Consider the following 18,732-nt stretch of genomic DNA (forward strand, 5'->3'; position numbering starts at 1 on the left):
GGTGACTCCACTCCGCCCTGCGCTCCCAATGAAAGCGCAACGATGTTCTCTCGCTCGGACACGCAGGCCCAAAGAAGAGTCAAATTAATGAAAAAAAAAAAAAAAGGGTAGAGGTTGAAGAAAAGGGAAAAGAGACACTCGGATACATATCGTCCCTTTTAGTCGCAACCTCCTCGTTCAGAGACCACCGCTTCGTTCGAGTGCCCATTGAACCAGATCCGAAAGCGGGCGAAGACACTCTACCGTGTCCGGGTAGGGTCGCCATTTTCACGTCAGAACTAAGTTACTTACCTCTGAATCCTGATCAACCCCCGTCGCCGACGACACGACCGTTCGGACAGGCTTGAGTGGGACTGTACCTCAAAAGATAGTCTCGAGGGAATCCCCATTCTCTTCTTTCATGCACTCGGCCAGATCGCCAACGGAACATCTCAGCCGTCTCTCTCTCTTCACCCCTCCATTTCACCTCCATTTCCGCGTCTCCAGACTGTCTCTTCCGCTTCGAATTCCGCATCTCCGGAGGCAAGTCAATGGAATAAAATGCCCAGCCCAGATCGACAGCCACAAATCGATGGCTTTGGGCTAACCTTTCCGTTTCCCTTACGAGTAGCGACCCTGTTGGTTGCTGGTGCGTTGGCGACTTTTCTCAGTGCCCTGCATATCGATAGTTTGCATGGCACGCGACTCAATTTCGCAGCGGCTGACTTGCAGCGATAGGATTTTGGGGATGGGCGATTAACCTGCATTTGTTGTCCAAAACGGAGATTGTACGTCAAGAAAGGCCCCCTATCTTTTGCCGTGAGGACCGATCTCCAATGACTTTCTCTCAAGACTGACAGCCGCCCTTTTACTTCGGCCTCGCTCTAGGATGTCGCTGCACTGATTCGATACCCCTCCTCCGCCCCTCAACGACCACACTATGCCTCCGCATACCGATTAGCCTCTCTCTTGACACTACCACTCGCAATCTGGACAGTTCTCTTTTGGATCGTCACCCACTGTCAATACGAGCTGGTCGCGCGCTTTGATTACATTCCGCTCTCCGTCTTCACCCCTCTCCTCCTCATCCTCATCTGGCCTTTCAATCGAGCGTCTCGCGCAGGTCGCGTACGACTCCTGCTGACCTTGAAGCGCGTCATCATTGGAGGCCTCGCTGACGCGCAAGATGGCAAGTTCGGGGACGTCTTGCTAGCGGATGCTCTGACCAGCTATGCGCGAGTGCTGGCCGATCTGTACATCAGTTTCTGCATGTTCTTCAGCGATTTCTTGTTCGCGACCTCCAAGCCGGACCGAAGCTGTGGCAAGACCTTCATTACACCTCTTCTCATTGCGATTCCGAGCCTTATTCGGTTGCGCCAATGTTTGACCGAGTACTTGCGCTCCCGCCGAGCCACGTCACGCCGTGAACAGAGCAAGGGAAGCCAGCATCTGGCCAACGCTCTGAAATATTCCACCGCGTTCCCCGTGATCTACCTGAATGCGAAGCTGCGCAATTACAACCCGTTCTATTTCCACGGATTCAGCGAAGTGACCATCATTCGATTCTTGTGGGCACCTCTACACCACCCATCCCTTGTCTGTGCCCATCACGTACTAATTTCTTGCTTCCGCTCAGATTTATCTTTTCGTGCATAAATTCAGGCTACTCTTTCTGGTGGGACGTGGTGAAAGATTGGGACTTTACCCTCTTCTCTTCCAAACGATTGGACCGCGAGCATCCGTACGGGCTACGACGACATCGCATCTTTTCATCTGATCGCATCTATCACGGGGTGATTATCGCTGATCTATTGCTTCGCTTCTCTTGGCTTTGGCGTGTGCTACCGGGGCTCTCATGGCTTGCCGAGACCGAATCCGGCCTCTTCTTGCTTATGTTCCTTGAAATTGCACGCCGGTGGATGTGGGTTTTCTTCCGCGTGGAAGCTGAGTGGAGTGAGTATATGGCCCCTCCTCATGTTGTCGACTCATTGCTTCTTGTATTGTTTCTTGCAATGGCAACCCCCAATGCGGTTCTTTCACAACAATTATTTCCCGAGACACTCTTTGCTAACTAGTTCGTCTCACATAAGTTCGCACCACCCAAGGCTCCGCTCTGGATGATATTTTACTCGGCGACCTCAACCACAAGTTCGATGCCGACTAGATCGAGCGTTGCGCTCTCGCTTCACAGCATCGATTCTCCCCTGTCCTATATAACCCCCTTACCACCTTTTCTCTCACAACCGAACTGTAAACCACACCAACATTTGTTCTTTCCACCCCTCTGCAAGCATGCAACGAATCGTTCATGTCAATCGACTATATCATATCGTCTCTGATTCCTTTTTCTTCTTTCATCTTGCGTCATCAAGCAGTTCAGCCTCTTTGAAGCAATTATAGACACGAGCTTTTGATAATGAATATACAGTACTACGTCTAGCTTTAACCCTGCAGCCTGTGTGGTGTCCTGGCTATCTGAAACATTTACTCTACAGCTTGGTATTTGACCATATCAACGCTCGGAGTTGGCGATGCATCGGAGCGCTTTTTGCGTGGTCTCATGGGCTATGCATCATTGCAATCCTTGTAAAGCAACCTATCATCTCAGATGGACCACCTGCACAATACAACATGGAACGATGTTCACTGCTCTAACTGGAGCCATTTTGGAAACTATTGGATTGTTCCATGGCCGAGTGACTATCGAATTGTTATGGATATATTGACAGAGGGCCCTGCGATTAGCTACAATCGTGAAGAGCAGGCTTTCTATAGAATAAGAAGCATGGGAAAGAAATTATGCAGGCTGGTGGTAGATTAAATGCAAAGCACGACTCGCTCCCGAGTACAAACGCCCGCGCAATTATTATGGAATATTGGAAAGTATTTTGATCAGGTATGATGACTGGGCTGGGAATATGGCACACCGAAAACTGGGAGAAAGTAAGGACTGGTAGCAAGAAAGAATGGACAAGCAGAATAAGAATCCTGGTTGGTGGAGTTATTATACGGTATGTTTGATCGAGATACGCCGGTGATTCAAAGAAGAACAGTCGCAGATTTCAATGACGATCAAGACCAGACGGAGAAGCACGCGGAGATGTGTGACTCTCGAACAGATCTTCCAAGTATGCACTTGGCGCACGGCCCTGCGGCGGCTGATTCAGATTCAGCGAGCTCGATGACGCAGCCATATACGAGTGCCGATTTGGGGGCACGTCTGAGTAACCGCCAACGGCGGGCAGTGACGGAGACGACCCCGCGAAATATCCCCCGCCAGGAGACACGGGACCGCCCGTGCCTGTCGGAGAATAAATATGAGGTTGAGATCCATTCGGGTCCCTCGACGGCGTCGATACACCCGCAGCAGCGTAGTAACCAGCAGGCAGATATGTAGAGCCCCGGTTCCCAGCATTGGGAAGACTAGCATGTGAGCCCGTGCCACCGGCTGTGGGCGAGAAGAACAGACCACTGCTTGAGCTGGGGACTCGCTTGGAAGACTTATATGTTGTGTGGGTCGTTGTGCCGAGTTTGTCGAGGGAGACGTCGTTGCCTGGTGCCGCCGTCGTATACACGCCGTGTCCCTGCGATCGCTTCCTGCCTCCGGCACTTCGGCGTGAAAGGCGTCTCTTTTCCGAACTTTGTGCGAGGGCGGCGCGGCGCACAGAGCGATTGACCGACCATGCGACTAGGGCTCGCCAGGCGAGAACGGCGAGCCCGATCAGTCCGAGGATTGCCCCGACTGCGATGAAGACAGTCCCCTCGGGGATATTTGACATTTGCATGTACGGCGCATTGTCGGTAGGGGGTACGGTGACGAGGGGACTGGAGGTTGAGGTTGAAGAAGAGGAGGACGTTGAGTCCGTCGTTGTGGAAACGGAGGACGTTGATGTGGTATCGGTGGTTGTGGACGAAGACGACGAGGAGATCGTCGTCGTCGTCGTCGTGGAATCCATCGTGGACTGTGAATTCGACGAGGAAGAGGTGGTTTTGGTGGAGGAGGACGCCGAAGCGGTGGTCCCGCTTGAAAGGCTATCGGTGTTGGTGGTGGAGGAGGACGAAGAGGAGGGATCTGCAGTGGTGGTCTGGGCGGCATCCGTAGTTGTATCTTTCCCCTGTGCGGAGACTGAGACAACAGTGACCAGGACAACCAGAAGCAGCAAAATCAATGAGGACTGGGAATTCCCAGCCCTGCTGCGAATGACCCTCATCGAATTGAGTGGTCTTGTACTTTTCAGCTGTCGGGAAAACTAGAGGTTTCCAACAAAGCACGTTTAGTGCTGGATAGCAAAATGATCGACCTGGGGAGCAGGCGGGAGAAGAAGAGGTTGTGACGATAGCGTCAGTCTCGACAAGATATCAAGGGTAAGAAGAAGTCAGAATGTCTTGCTCCAGAAAAAGAATGCAGCCTTCTACTGTCTTAGCGTGTGTATCGGGGGCTGATGCTGTTCCCCTGATCGGATCTGGTGGGTTTCTCCACACTGACACGCGGGGTTTCTGCGAGATATTGTATGTAACTGTCAAAGCGAGTGACTGGCTCTTGAAGACGGCCAACGAGTGAGGTTTTGTAAAGGTTGATTACGCCGATCAAGAGACTTCCTCAGTCAACGAGCGAGAGAATGCAGTGATGCAAAGTCAGCAGCAAAACCAACGAGCAACGGGCTTAGGCTACAGCGCTTAGTGGTGAAAGAGACTAAGATCCGAGGCGGCTTGAGCGTGGATCACATGATGATATTTAGACCCGAAGATCATACTCTGATGTATCTTACAAGGGTAAATGTAGACAACATTGAATAAAGGGAAAGACAGGGTTCTGAATCCAAGAAGAAAAGAGTAAAAAGTCAATCGGTCCAATATAGTGAAATGCTTAATCTTGCTCTCGACGCCTAACCACTCATACCTCATTAGTTCCACCTACTGCTGCTTCTTTTGCACAGCAACAGATGTATCCTTCTCAAAGGCAGCGTAAGGAACTTTCAAGCTGCTGATGGCATTTATGGCAATGTATAAGATGATGAGGCACAGGAATGAGGCCATGAAACCCATGAAGATGCCTATGGAGTTCGGAGAGATTAGTCTGTGGTCCAATATCATTGAAGAAATGGAGCGTACTAACCGGGGGTGAAGAATTGATACTTGTCAAACAAAGACGTAGTACGGTCCGGATTGGACTCGCGAGACTCGCTGGAGTGAGAGGAATAGTCACGCTTGAGCTCGACCCGCACAGAGTCCGTATATGCGTCCTCGGATTCGTAGACAACGGAATCGGTCTCAGGGAATTCTCTCGGGGAAGTCACGTAGAGCAGAGTATACTTAGATGAGGAGGGGATTCGGTCAATGATATCGGCAATCAAGCCATCTATTAAAGTGAGTCTTGGAACTTCCATACCAGACAGGGCTTCGCGTACCATTGTTGGAGAGCTGATCGGCCCGGTCTGAGCCCAATGAGAGCATGGGAAACTCAACAACGATGACTCGAGGTCCAGTCTCAAAAGAGGAAGGATATTGTCCGGCTATGACGACTCTATGTCAGCTGCAATTTGCAAGGAACGAGTCCTAGAATCTACTGATCAAGGCTGCTATGATCACTCACAGGAACCGTTGATGACAGTGGTCTGCGCCTGGCAGCCTTCTGTCAACATCTCCTGGATCTGCTTCGCCTCCAAAAGTCCAGAGACCTCATTGACGCTCATCTTTGACCGAACAGACTTGTCCTTGCCCAGCATCTTCGCGCCGAGGCGGGGTACCGACTTGCGAGTCGCAAAGTCCGAGCTATGGACACCCGGTTGATTGACGATCACATAATACTCCGAAGGGCATGACTTGAGCGCAGTCGTAAGATCAGTGAAGAGGGACGCGCTGGCCTTCACATTTGCGGAGGTCGTCAACAGCCTAGGTATGTGAGATAGGCAGGTTAGTTGGTTCAAGCCTATAGCTTCAAAGCTCCAGGTGCCGCAAGAATCGCTTACTCTGAGGTTGAGGCGAGGAAGAATGGAGATGTATCCCGAAAAGCATTGACAGCAGTCACCCCCAGGGCCAGTAGCCCAAAGTTGCAAAGATACATTATGCTTGGACAGGAAGAGGCTGGCTGGAGAGGCGGAGGGTGATGATGATGATGCTGGTCACGGGAGGTCCGACATGTCTACGGAGGCGGTCGCCCGAGCGGGCCCGCTGCGGCGATGGAGCTTGAGATTCCGCCCAATTTTTTTTCTCGGGATTACTGAAGACTACATGCTGCGAACTCGTACCAGACAAAGCTGCACAGAGACCGGGAAAATCTGCCATAAGATTCATATCCATATTACAGCATGGGACCAGTTCGCAAACTTCGCAAGATCGCCAAGGTCGAAGAGGTCAGTTTTGACCCAGCAGACCGAGAGGAATTCTTGACTGGATTCCGAAAACGCAAGCAGCAGCGCATCAAGCATGCGCAAGAAATTGCTGCGAAAAGAGCAAAAGAAGAGAAGCGCCTTGATCGCCAAAAGGTATGATCGCCGCACACCTGCCTTCAAGACTTCTTCGTATCTTTGTTGGACTCGTTCACTCATCACATATTCCGGCATGTCTAGATTCGAGCAGAGCGCGCAGCCGAGTTTCAACATGCGATAGAAGAGCACAAGCGACAACTCAAGCTCCTGAAGGCGGAGGATACCAGCGATAACGAGATTGGCGAATCTGGATCAGACGACGAAAGCGACGAGGAATGGCAGGGGATTGAGGAACCACCCGCGGTCGACTACGAAGCCGAATACATCGACGAAGACAAATATACTACCGTCACAGTGGAAGAGATAGATTCTTCAAGAGACGGTCTGCGAAAATCAATCCTTGGGGAAGACGTTGAGGCAGAGAACAAAGCGAAGGCAGAGAAGGCGGCGAAGCGTTTGGCGCAGGAAGAAGAAGAAGCCGCTCGATTGGCCAAAAAGAGAAAACCCACGGCGGACAAGCCCAAGAAGAAAAAGAAGCAATTCCGGTACGAAAGCAAGCAAGATCGCAAGCTTGCTGCAGCGAAACAGCGTCTGTCCAAAGCAAAGAAGGCTAAGGCGCGGCGAGAGAAATGATTGTTTGATGGAGGACACGACCGGCAGGCTTCTCCATATCTATCTATGCATGCGTTCCACAACGTGTCTGTCGCACTTCTCAGGTGCCTGGCCTTTCTTGGGCTCCAAGTGCTTCACCAGGTCTCATTTCCTTCTTAGATCACTAGTCTCGTATACCCATGAAGACTGTCGAGGCGCAAGAGAAACAAAAAGGGATTAATTTGCATGAAGAAAGAGCAGAGTAATTCAACATCGCGAGTGTGCTAATGAAGACACGGTCACCAAATGCGTGGAATGAGATGGTGATCCAAGTGGGGTCACAACATCGAATACATCAGACATGTGGAGAGGAAAGTAGCCTGCACCCAGCCCCAATGTCCCTCCAAGTACAAGTCCCAGGAGCCAGATCTTGTTTTGATCTAGACGTTGCTGATAGAGACCTCCAAATCATGCAGATCTTTCTGCAGCTCAGCGTGCTTCTTCGCCATTTCCTCGTACTTGGCCTCCCACTGATCGCGCTCGGTCTCCAGGGCCTGCACCTTTCGCTCGTAGTGGCCGGCCTTGACATCAGTCTGGCGGAGCCTGGAAGAAAGAGAGAGAAAACACGGTGTTAGTTCATCTATGTGAAAGGAAACCCGCAATCAAGACACAATAGATATGAATTGTCAAAAACATACTTCTCGTTGGTCTCACGCAGAGTGCGATCGTTCTCCTCGGCCTCCTCCTCAAGGAGTTGTACCCGACGCTGAAGAGCTTCGTTCTGGGTATCGTGCTGGGCACTTTGGTTGGCGGCGTCCTTGGCGTCCTTGACGGAGGACTCGAGCTTCTCAACTTCCTCCTCCAGGAGCTGATTGCGGTGGTTGAGAGATGTGATCTCCTGTTCCTTGGACAGATTTTCCTGTTCCAGGGTCTTGACCTTCTTCTTGAGCTCCTCGACTTGCTCGTGAGCCTCATCGGCCTCCAAGCGGAGGGCGCTCATACGCTTCAACAAGAATCATGATCAGTGCCGGGTTCCACATTCTGAGTTGAGACTGCGTAGAAGCAGTCCGAATGGCATGCATCGGCCGGAGGTGTGGCCTAGAGGGGTCACGCGGAAGGAGCCCAAGGAGACAGCTCGTCCAAGCTACCCCGCCAGACAAGGGTGGGTAGACGTACCTCTTTGATCTTTTCCATGGTGAAATATGTGAAGGAAAGGGTGGGGTGGAAAGGGTCAAATATGTAAGGATGAAGAGAAACGGTAGGCTTTCGCTCTGCGAGCCGGGACTAGTAGAAAGTAGGATGGAGGGGAGGTGTAGAACAGCCGTGGGGAAAGAAAGACTGACTGTTTAAAGGGGAGGAATTATTGCTGACTATCACTGTACTGGGTACCCACCCCGTGGCGGCCACAATCGCCAGCTGCAAAGTACCGAGTACCTGCCTCCCCCGTGACCTGGGTTTACTGACGGAGGCAGTGGAGGGTACATGAACTTTCCGTGGCGTTTACTTTTTCATTTAGCCTCCCTTTAGCTGCCTACGGTCCCGTGCTTCTCAAATGGTACTGAAGTCGTCAGCCTCAAGACCATTTTGACCTCCAGACGCTGAGCAGGGCAAGCGGTATGAGCTTGTTGACTCTGTTTCGCTGCTAAATTTGGGACTTGCAGCCCACGCTGTCACAACTCACGGTACCTGCCCGAGTACCGTACCATTGCCCGCCCCGCCCCTTCCTGGCGGTCTCCTCCCAATCACTCGGCTCCGATCGCCACGTCTCCACGGGCAACGGCTTAGAACAACACTCTAGCCTCGTTCGATCTCATACAAGCTCGCGCTGGACCGGCTCCGCAACAAATTAAGACTATCTCAAGTTCTTCACCGATTCTTCTCATCGTCACCGCTACCTCCACCGTTGAAGTTTATCCTTGTATGCGCAACATTTACAACCACACGCCGCCATGTTGGCCGTCCGCGACCAGGAAAACCTGGTAAACACTCACCAGACAGCCGCCGCGGCAAAACCTTTGAACCAAGGACTTCATAGAGTACCACCGAAGACCCCCGGCAAGTCTGTGCCGCTCAATGATGAGAACAATCCGCGTCTGTTTGGAAAGGGCACTATCAAAGGCAACAAGAGTCGGCAAGAGAATGGCAAGCCAGCGTCGAACGCGTTCGTGACGCCTGGAGGTTCGTACACCTTGCTGGATTCGATCACGCGTCATGACTGATCTGACTGGCTTGAATTAGAGACCAGACAACGCGCAGTTCTGGGTAACAAGACTACCAATTTGAAGACCAATGCCTTCAAGACGCCTGGCCCATTTGGAGGAACGGGCAAGCAAGAGAAGACCAACAACCGCAGAACCTCGACGGCGCAGAGGATCAAACGAGCTGCTCCCGTCACTCAGCAGGCTCAGACCAAGGTGTTCACGGATGTGACTCATGATGAGGTGCCGGACATTGAATACATGCCTCCCAAACCTACTGGTGCGTGTACTTACCCTTTAATCGCCCTTTTTACTCCCTGGGCAGGTCACTCACAGCTCGTAGATCTTCTGGATGAACCCGATGATGTCACATATGACACAACATTCCCTCAATTCCAGCCTAAAAATCGAGCTTTGGGACTCGAAAGCGTCTACGGCCAGCATGATCACGGTAGCGATGGCCTGACGAAGAAACAGCGCAAATTTTTGGAAGACTCTGCCAAATGTGACGCTCTGGTCAATGAGACAATTATGAGACAGCTTGAAGCCGTCAGATTTTCGGAGTTCACCGAAACAGCGCCTACTCAAGCTACGCGTCAACCATTACAGCACACTCACCGTCGGGCCCCTTCAAGCAATGTGCGACCGACTCGACCCGTTTCCACTTTGCGCTCGCGCGAGGCCGCTGCGGCTCTTGCCATGCCCCGTCCTAGTACCGCTCCTGGCCAGCCCATAGCAGTGCCCAAGTCCCGCGTGGTGTCGGCTTCATCCAGCCTCCTCTCCCAGCAGAAGCCTCGCGCTCCAACCAATCCTTCTTCTATGCGTAATGCTGCAGCTGCAGCTACTTCTAACACGACTGTGGGCTACTCTAAAGGTCGCAGTGTCTCGTCGACCTTGCGTGAGACTACTACTGCTCGGCGAGCTGCAAGCGCAGAGACATTATTGTCCCCCGAAACCTACATTCAGTTGTATGGTAAGCCTCCTCTGGACTCGGACATGTGGATTCGCTGCAAGGCTGCGGGCTGCTTTGATGCTCCCGAGGAGTCTACTTCTTCACCGCAGCTGGATAGCGAGCTACCCATCTTCGAGGAAGATGAGGATGCCGCAAATTTCCAGCTTGCTCTGTAAGTTGGGTGCGACCAGAGCTCGTTTGTCGCCATGCTTCTCGGACAGCATGACTGTTGCGTATTGACTCGACTTTTCATGAACCGCTGAATGAATTCTGTGTAATGACTGCTATTATTCGTTTATTTATTATCTTGTTCAATTCGGCGTGACTCGGAGATTGGTGTATGGCATATCCTATGGATGAGAAAATCAGGCTCGCATTGCAATATCGGCGCATTGTTTATCGCTTTCAATGGATACAATTCCCTCATGGGCGTGGCCCTTGGATGTCAACCACGGTTCGCACTGTTTCAGAACCTAAGCCATGATGATCAGAGATTAGAACACAGACTGTTAAACATGTTCGATGGTAAGCCATGTTCAGCACCAATCTCGATTCGACGATCACACTAGACAGCCACCTTCGATACGGTCACATTGTAGTAGCAAAGTAAGCATTTGGGTAGATGGGTGGTCTTCAGACTCTTTACAACCTCAGGTACCGTCCACTAGGAATGTCGATCACCTGAGCGTGGCTCCATATTGCTGTGTCCGCGTGTACGTCCGCTCCGAAATCCCTCCGCAGACTAAGTAGAATCTAGACCGATGCCTATCTAAGCCACCCCAACTGCGAAAGCACTGAGAAGGGAGCACAGAGCCACAGACAACAGAGTTCTCACCCATGCACCATTACCATGTATTATATACACGATGTTCAACACAGTCAAAATGCTCCCATAGCCCTAGAAGCAGTGTGCTGCGTTCTATGATAACATCTGGCCGGCCAGGTGAGCACTTTAAATTATTTTAGTGTCTTCGGCCGCAGCAATAAAAACCTTGGCGCCTGTGCAGGGGTGCACAGATCACGGCACGGGCACGAGCACGAGCACGGGCAGCGGAACCACAATAATACCACAAAACTGAATACCCACTTCACCGCCCCCCGTTAACTGCCACGATGCCATTATTATTATTTACCCCCAGGCTTCTCCTTTTCAGAATTTCCATTCTTCTCAATTGAACTCTCGCCGCCATGACGACTCGCCACCCGGAGTCCACTGAGGACTTCGAGTTCATTCAGACACCGGAAGCTCCTGTGCAGACCAAGCCTGCCTTTGACTGCGGTGTTCCTACTACTCTGGTATGTCAATTGTCGATTGAGCTCCGGTCGAAGCAAGCTCACCCCCTGGAGCTTTGCTCCCACCCCCGCCTTATGGCCTTCCATCTGTCCTTTACGGTGATATTCATCTGACTCAATTCTGTGTAGTACCCTGCTATCAAGAATGCTCCCGTCCCTGCTGATTCGCCTGGCAGCGACAGCTTCTCCAATGCCTTGATGATCTTTCTTGTCGTCGTGATCCCTTGGTACCTTGCTCGCCAAGTTGGAGGTGGTTTCTACACCACCATCTTCTTCGCTGTGTTCACCACTATTCCCATCCTTATGGCCTTCTGGACTGTTGCTTCCTCAATCTCCCCTCGCAAGACTGAGAAGGCCAAGTACTGTGGCCGTCCCGTCGAGTACTATCTGAACTTCCACAGCGAGCATGACCGTGCCACCTATCATGGCAAGAGCAAGATCCCTATGGAGACTTTCTACGAGAAGTACTTCAATGGCGAAGTTGACTTCAAGATGGATGCCTTGGAGGCTCTGGAGTACCGTCATGACTGGGCCAACTTCAAGTTCACCATGGGTCTCTTCAAGCACTTCCTGTTCGGCTTCATTCCTGAGATGCTGATGCACACTCGTTCCCAGGGTATGCTTTCCCCGTTCACATTCAGCCATTTTCCTTTTTGAGTACAAGTGTTCATACTAATCTGGCCTTTCTTTAGACGAGGAGCAGGTTCGTGACCACTACGATCGCGGTGATGACTTCTACGCCTGGTTCCTCGGCCCTCGCATGATCTACACCTCCGGTATCATCAGTGACATCAACAAGGAGGAGTCTCTGGAAGAGCTCCAGGACAACAAGCTTGCTGTTGTTTGCGAGAAGATCGGGATCCAGCCCGGTGATAAGATGCTCGATCTCGGCTGCGGCTGGGGTACTCTTGCAAAGTTTGCTTCTGTCCACTACGGTGCTCATGTTACGGGTATTACTCTCGGTCGTAACCAGACTGCCTGGGGTAACAATGGTCTGCGGAAGGCTGGCATTGAGGAGTCTCAAAGCCGAATTGTCTGCTCCGACTACCGCGATTCTCCCCGCGTTGAGGGAGGCTACCAGAAGATTACCTGTCTTGAGATGGCTGAGCACGTTGGTGTCCGTCACTTCGCTAGCTTCTTGTCCCAGGTCTATGAGATGCTCGAGGACGACGGTGTGTTCTTCCTGCAGATCGCTGGTCTCCGCAAGTCCTGGCAGTACGAGGACCTCATCTGGGGTCTCTTCATGAATAAGTACATCTTCCCCGGTGCCGATGCCTCCACTCCCCTTGGCTTCGTTGTTGATCGTCTTGAGGGCGCTGGCTTCGAGATCAAGGCTGTTGATACCATTGGTGTTCACTACTCTGCCACCCTGTGGCGCTGGTACAGAAACTGGATGGGCAACAAGGGCAAGGTTGAGGCCAAGTATGGCAAGAGATGGTTCCGCGTAAGTAATACTACTTGGCCGGGCTCGACGCCCGAGGCCCTCTTTCTTGCTCACTCCCCCCTGCTAATCGGTTGTCAATAGATCTGGGAGTACTTCCTTGCTTCCTCCACCATCACCTCTCGCCAGGGCGGTGCCACTTGCTGGCAACTCACCCTTGTCAAGAACATCAACTCTACTCACCGCATTGACGGTATCAAGACTCAGTTCGGTCTTACTGGTGCCCGTCAGGCCGCCATCGAGCGTGCCAACGGTGTCCTGCCCAAGGCCCACGTTGTCAAGAAGGACCTGTAGAGCGTGGACCTCCCTCTCTCTGCCTTCTCTGGGTCTTTTACTAGATTGGTACGTCTGAAAAGTCTCACTCAGGGTGGGATCACCTTGAGGAAATCGGTGTGCTCTCTGAGGGGCAACCTTCGCAGTCACCGCAGCTGTGATCGTCGAATCCGCCTCCCGTTGGATATGCAATTGACGAGTATGACACGAAGCGAATAAATCTATGAATAAAAGCGGCTGCGATGAATGGAGGGAACCATGATGAAGTTGGTTGGAAAAAGTCTGTTCTGAGATCCTCTTTTGTTGTGAACGCCTCTGCCCCGGTGGCAGCATCTTTCTGTTCGAATGTTCGAATTTGAATGGGAGGAGAGCACCTATGAACTACTATCAGCCTGAGAAAGAATGTCATGCTTACGAAGTTCGCATGAGTGGTGTCTGCAACGTAACGTCTCAGAAGAATGTATGATTCAAGTGCGTAGTCAAATAATAGCCTTGAGCATGCAATTATATGCGGTTGCGTGGCCAATCTTGAAACCCGGCCCTGGTGGTGTTCGTGGGAAAAGCTTGCTAGTGTCAACATAGTGGCTATGTCTTCCTACCTAGCCCTTGGTGGTATACTGATTTTACTAGTGCCTGTCGAGCGTACCTAGCCGCCGCTGTGAATAGATCGATTATCTCGCAGGCTAACCCCGGGCGGTTAAATCACGTGGGATAAGGCGCAGCTCTTCCCCACTCGGGAATGGTTTCCTTATATCTGCCATTGCGATACCATCAGTCGCGGGGAAATCGTTTCTTTTGGGAGAGTACATGTCGAATGCCGTCAAGGTCGTCTCCAATGCCTGGGAAAGGCCGCACACGTCGCTCGGGTACACCTTGGACCCGCGGTGGATGCATCACTTGCAAGACGAGGCGAAAAGGTGGATGCGATCGAGCAACCCCGAGGTATTTATGTGTCGTCCAATCACCGCCCCCGCTGCCCCAAGTGTATAAAGTAACTGACATGGTAATATTGAAGCTGCAATAATTGTCTCAAAGTTGGCCGAGTTTGCGAGGGATATGGCGACCTTTGGGTGGCGCCGCTAGGTCCATCGGCTCCGGTGTTCAAGACTGACAGGAATGCGAAGCGACGACGCTTGAATTCCTCGTCGCCAGTGTCCTCGTCGCAGTCTTTATCAGCATCGCCGTCCCCGTCACTATCCTTGACCTCTAATGATCAATGGGCCAGACGAGAATGGCGGACCGAAGCAGTGACGCCGGGGATCGTGAGTCTCTCACCGTCTCCGTCTCATGGTCGGATATCAGAGCTCGAAGCAGAGAATGATGGACGGGAGCAAAGCCTCGAAGATCAAAGCCTCCGTGCATTGATCCCGAGGCCACGAGGCTTCCGCAGCCACCTCTCCAGCGAAGAAGCTCACTACCTGCAGTATCACGAGGTGATGGGCTCTCAGCGACTTGCAAATCTAGACAGCGAGCATAATCCTCTCCGGTCCTTTCTGATACCTCGCGCCATGACTTCACCACTTCTCATGAAAGCCGTGTGCGCCATCTCAGCCATGCATTTGTCGAACAGAACGGACAATCCTGACGCCAAGTATGCGTCTCTTGACTTTTACGATCGGACCTTGAAAGGGCTGCGTAATGTCATCGCAGAGTCGGCGACCGAGTCGATACCGGATGATGCTCTGCTAGCCGTCGGCATGATGTGTAAATATGAGGTAGTCCGAGGCAGTGTCAAGCAGTGGGTCGTGCATCTAACGGCGCTGCATAAACTTATCTCTTCTCGTGGCGGATTTGGAACGATGGATCCCGAGGCAGCGCATTTCTTACGCGGGTTGTACGAGCTTCCCTTTCATCGGTTCATGAGCGGTTCAGCTGCATTTTACCATTCTATCTGCCTGCCAGATGATCATTGGCTGACAACCTCGACACAGGTACATATATGCGTATAGCATGGGCCAAATCAGTAATCAGAAGAAAGTCTCCGGCAAACTCATCCTGCCAGACACGGAGACTGAAACACCGAGACTCAGTATATACCTTGGATTTACCGAAGAGCTCCTGAAACTCTGCGCCTCTATCGCAGAGCTGCCATCACTTCGGGACGACGGTATTTCCTTGCCTTTGACCGTTACCTCAATGTTTGTTATCTCCTCTTCCAATGCGAGTATTCTAATTCATGCCTGAAGCGCTTTTTGAGCTAACACAATTTCCTCATTTATCATCTAGAAATGATTCCCTCCTCAATTGGAGACCATGCTCCACTCACTTAAATATCCCCCAGGATCTGACACCTGACACCCTCTCACGCCTCAAGCTTGTCGCCGAATGTTTTCGTGATGCCGGCTTTGTTTACTTGCATTCTATCCTTGAACGAATGAAGAAGCCCGCCTGTACTCCCGCCGAAATTCCGGTTAAACCGACATCGGAGTCACGTCCACTGTCATCGTTGATCACGACACCGAAAGACATCGCGATCCAACGACTGCTGTGCCGTATTCAGGACTTTCCCCTGGACGATCATTGCGAATACTCCGCTCTTACCTTCCCGCTTTTCATCGCTGGCGCCGAAAGCGAAGAGTTTGAGCACAGAAGCCTCGTGTTGCAATCACTGGGAAAGTTGCAGGAAAACTTTGGGATTGGCAACACTATCCGAGCCAGGGAAGTTCTATGTGCGTTGTGGGTCCGGCGAGACGCCGCTCAGTGTGATGGATCTGCAAGGGTGCATTGGATGGATATATTAGAGGAATTACAGTGGGATTTGACTCTTGCTTAGTGGGACATTGTTGGCCGTTGAAGGGCCCGATTGTTCATAAAAGTGACATCTTGTTGATGATGCGAGTCATTCATGAAGTCATGATGTACGATACCTATTGGATCAGGCGCGAATGGATTTCTTCCTGATCATGGATGCTTCTTGATGCTAGAGTCCGTCTTATCCGCTGTCGAAATGTAGGTGTATGTTTACAGGCGTGCAGACTTTTTTTTGCATTTTTGAAGAGAGCTGAGAGCAATCATTTTGGGATACCATCTAATCATGAGAGCCAGGGCGTCAAGTCAATGACGTGAAAAGTCATTGTCAACTCAGAGCCATCTGCACTTCATCACTTAGTCCCATTTCTCGTTCCGCGCGTTCCGTGCCCCCGGCGGCCCGAGTGCTCCATCTGTCCACGCGGTCATGTAATTTGGCCGCGTCTTTCTCTCGCAGACTAGCACTATCACTCGTCGTCAGACTGCTTCCTTCTCGGCCGCTGGCACTGTAATGTGATGACCGACGAGAACCCTGAATACTGACGGGTCGCGTGGGTCGAGAATGGCTTGAGCCGGGGGTATCCGTCAATTTGGCACCACTTGTGAAGCCAAGGTCGACGGAGGAGGATCCGCGGCTGGGGTGTTCTACACCCTCTTCTTTCGAGTCTTCTTTACCGCTGAACCATCGCCGACGTCGTGATTTTAGGGGTGAGTCGTGAGAGAGACTCTTGGCTTCGATATCATCTTCCTTCTTGTCTCGCGCTCGGTCTCGGTCTCGGTCTCTTTCTAGGGCTTGTGTGAGGTGAGAGATGGCTTCGGAGGGTTTCTCCTGGGAATCTATCAATTCGGCGTCTCGATACCACTTGCGCCGTCTCGTGTACCGATCCCATCCGTCCTGGCCTCGTCGGCCGTCGTTCCACTGCCGGATATTGTTAGTTGTGTTCAGAAACTCGAATGGGAGTATTAACCGGGCTTATGATCTTCCGAAGGCGTACCTTATTATCATAATAAACCCATCCTTCACTGGAACTTTTTTGGACAGATTTTCCTTTTCCGGAATTATCGACTCCTTCAATGCGCCACTCGCTGCCTTCCACCCATCGCCACTTGGCATCCCCGGTTTGCACATCAGGCAACTCGAAACTATCTTTGGGAGAGACCGGGTTCAGGTGTTCATCTGTCCAGGGGGCCCGCTCAGATGGGAACAAAGAATATGTCCAGCCAATTCCAAGCCATCGGCGCTGATTTTCATACACGACAAATGTAAAGCGCACGCCTGATGAGTTTCCTCGTCGTCGACTGGTAATATTCAGACCCTGATTCTGGGTGCTTGACTTTTCATTGTTGGTTGAGCCGTCGGCGATCGACAGCCCTGTGATTATCGACAATACGCGACGCACGGCTCGCGAGCGCCACAGGATCACGCGCGAGACTCGGGCGGGTCTCGAGTGATAGGTGAGAACAACCGTTCCGACGCACATGACGACACGTCTGCTGGTGATGATGCGGAAAGGAGGGAGGGTCAAGATGATCCACACAGGGGTCACTAGGAGAATGCGCACGAAGAGGGCCACTAAAGCTGGGCGTGTTGTCGCTGAGGTCGGCGTCCGTTGGGTCGAGAGGAAGTCTGTTAACTCGAGTAACGGCTCGAGAAGAATATGACACCGTGTGGTAAAGATACGCAAAGTCTCCACAATATCATCCAAGCTCTTCTGCTGCCGGCTGCTTTCTGTGGAGGCTTTTCGCCGGTGCTTCTCGCCTGTCGAGGTGGTCGACGATAATGGGGAGTAACGACGGCTGTACATGCCGAGGATCAAACCAACCACGACCAGAATCGGACCAGTCCGTAGAATGATCACATCGCTGTAGAGAACCACGGTCCAAAATGTAGCGACAAGCAAGAAGCTTTGCCATGGATCCCCCGTTGTCCATGTGAGCAGGCCGACCAGCTTATTCAACGGGAGAAGGAAAGGATGGGAATATGCGAGCGCTCTGGTGATGGCGGGCGGCGTGGCCACCAGTAGGGGGGATTTGCGATGGACGATCACACTGGACCGTTGCCGTGAGGTCGAAGCCGAACCGGCGATAGTGGAGGGAGAAAAAGCCGCAATCGTGGGAGGCTGGGAGGAGTCGGCCAGGCCATCCTGCGGCTGCAAAGTGGGTGCCATGGACATCCACGGAAGATCTTCTGCTCTGAAGCGTGAGTCGGACGGTCGAACAGCATGAGCGAGAGGGAGAGGGAGAGAAAGCCGTATCTGGACGCGGACGTACCGAAAGCTGCCATCCAATTACAAGAACTTCATGGAGTGCGGAGTCAGCTCATGAAGCTGGGGAGTGAACATATTTTGAAATCTTGCTTGTTTCCTGCTTGACTAGTCGAGTGTTCTTAAGCGAAGATGAAGAGTTGTTCATCTCGGTCCCCAAGTCGATCTGCGGGGGCTGAAGTGGTGAACATGTGACACTCCCGGTATGATGCACTTTGGCCGCTCTTCAGAGTCAGTAAGACGGCTCCAGTCCTGACACCTTAATGCTACCGCGCCGGGAGTCAAGATCTACAAATTCAAATCCGTCGTTTCGAGGGGGCACACTGAATTGAGGAAATTGGCCGATTTCCAGCCCATCCATCCATCTGTGAGCCTTACATGGCTGCGCTAAATGCGAACTTCCGATCATGGTCATATCCTCGGTCAATTGACCTACTGTGAGGAATGTGGGCCTGATCGTCGTCCTCTGCAAGTCGGAGTGTATCACCTCCTCTCATGATAAACGATACATGTTCAAATAGTGCACTATCTGACTCAGTCATGCCGGAATGATTGCACCAGGCAG

General features: G+C 51.9%; 9 protein-coding genes across 9 annotated transcripts; 5 read left to right on the forward strand and 4 right to left on the reverse strand.

Moving 5' to 3' along the window:
- Positions 1 to 540: 540 nt before the first annotated feature.
- N7539_003007 (EXS domain-containing protein) lies at positions 541 to 2,143 on the forward strand (the record flags this gene model as incomplete). Its single annotated transcript, XM_056932610.1, has 5 exons — positions 541 to 628; positions 718 to 767; positions 868 to 1,547; positions 1,616 to 1,932; positions 2,070 to 2,143. 5 exons carry the CDS (start codon positions 541 to 543, stop codon positions 2,141 to 2,143), a joined length of 1,209 nt encoding a protein of 402 aa, XP_056792569.1.
- An 898-nt stretch (positions 2,144 to 3,041) lies between these two features.
- N7539_003008 (uncharacterized protein) lies at positions 3,042 to 4,190 on the reverse strand (the record flags this gene model as incomplete). Its single annotated transcript, XM_056932611.1, has 1 exon — positions 3,042 to 4,190. One exon carries the CDS (start codon positions 4,188 to 4,190, stop codon positions 3,042 to 3,044), a length of 1,149 nt encoding a protein of 382 aa, XP_056792570.1.
- Positions 4,191 to 4,893: 703 nt separating this feature from the next.
- On the reverse strand, positions 4,894 to 6,043 carry N7539_003009 (Ac45/VOA1 transmembrane domain-containing protein; the record flags this gene model as incomplete). The annotated part of the gene is made up of 5 exons (XM_056932612.1): positions 4,894 to 5,033; positions 5,096 to 5,338; positions 5,388 to 5,492; positions 5,573 to 5,871; positions 5,949 to 6,043. 5 exons carry the CDS (start codon positions 6,041 to 6,043, stop codon positions 4,894 to 4,896), a joined length of 882 nt encoding a protein of 293 aa, XP_056792571.1.
- A 244-nt stretch (positions 6,044 to 6,287) lies between these two features.
- Positions 6,288 to 7,040, forward strand: N7539_003010 (rRNA-processing protein RRP17; the record flags this gene model as incomplete). Its single annotated transcript, XM_056932613.1, has 2 exons — positions 6,288 to 6,464; positions 6,549 to 7,040. The coding sequence occupies 2 exons, from the start codon at positions 6,288 to 6,290 to the stop codon at positions 7,038 to 7,040; spliced, it is 669 nt and encodes a 222-aa protein (XP_056792572.1).
- A 398-nt stretch (positions 7,041 to 7,438) lies between these two features.
- Positions 7,439 to 8,192, reverse strand: N7539_003011 (tropomyosin; the record flags this gene model as incomplete). The annotated part of the gene is made up of 3 exons (XM_056932614.1): positions 7,439 to 7,601; positions 7,697 to 8,001; positions 8,175 to 8,192. The coding sequence occupies 3 exons, from the start codon at positions 8,190 to 8,192 to the stop codon at positions 7,439 to 7,441; spliced, it is 486 nt and encodes a 161-aa protein (XP_056792573.1).
- Positions 8,193 to 8,947: 755 nt separating this feature from the next.
- On the forward strand, positions 8,948 to 10,324 carry N7539_003012 (uncharacterized protein; the record flags this gene model as incomplete). Its single annotated transcript, XM_056932615.1, has 2 exons — positions 8,948 to 9,176; positions 9,237 to 10,324. The coding sequence occupies 2 exons, from the start codon at positions 8,948 to 8,950 to the stop codon at positions 10,322 to 10,324; spliced, it is 1,317 nt and encodes a 438-aa protein (XP_056792574.1).
- A 1,012-nt stretch (positions 10,325 to 11,336) lies between these two features.
- Positions 11,337 to 13,176, forward strand: N7539_003013 (putative cyclopropane-fatty-acyl-phospholipid synthase; the record flags this gene model as incomplete). Its single annotated transcript, XM_056932616.1, has 4 exons — positions 11,337 to 11,444; positions 11,571 to 12,057; positions 12,134 to 12,885; positions 12,967 to 13,176. 4 exons carry the CDS (start codon positions 11,337 to 11,339, stop codon positions 13,174 to 13,176), a joined length of 1,557 nt encoding a protein of 518 aa, XP_056792575.1.
- Positions 13,177 to 13,962: 786 nt separating this feature from the next.
- Positions 13,963 to 15,928, forward strand: N7539_003014 (fungal specific transcription factor domain-containing protein; the record flags this gene model as incomplete). Its single annotated transcript, XM_056932617.1, has 4 exons — positions 13,963 to 14,072; positions 14,171 to 14,989; positions 15,087 to 15,293; positions 15,382 to 15,928. The coding sequence occupies 4 exons, from the start codon at positions 13,963 to 13,965 to the stop codon at positions 15,926 to 15,928; spliced, it is 1,683 nt and encodes a 560-aa protein (XP_056792576.1).
- Positions 15,929 to 16,231: 303 nt separating this feature from the next.
- N7539_003015 (PEX28-32 family peroxisomal membrane protein) lies at positions 16,232 to 18,077 on the reverse strand (the record flags this gene model as incomplete). The annotated part of the gene is made up of 2 exons (XM_056932618.1): positions 16,232 to 16,822; positions 16,899 to 18,077. The coding sequence occupies 2 exons, from the start codon at positions 18,075 to 18,077 to the stop codon at positions 16,232 to 16,234; spliced, it is 1,770 nt and encodes a 589-aa protein (XP_056792577.1).
- Between the last annotated feature and the right edge of the window lie 655 nt (positions 18,078 to 18,732).

The sequence above is a fragment of the Penicillium diatomitis genome (assembly GCF_028827545.1).
Source record: "Penicillium diatomitis strain IBT 30728 chromosome Unknown utg000003l_segment0_segment0, whole genome shotgun sequence".
Classification (NCBI taxonomy): Eukaryota; Fungi; Ascomycota; class Eurotiomycetes; order Eurotiales; family Aspergillaceae; genus Penicillium; species Penicillium diatomitis.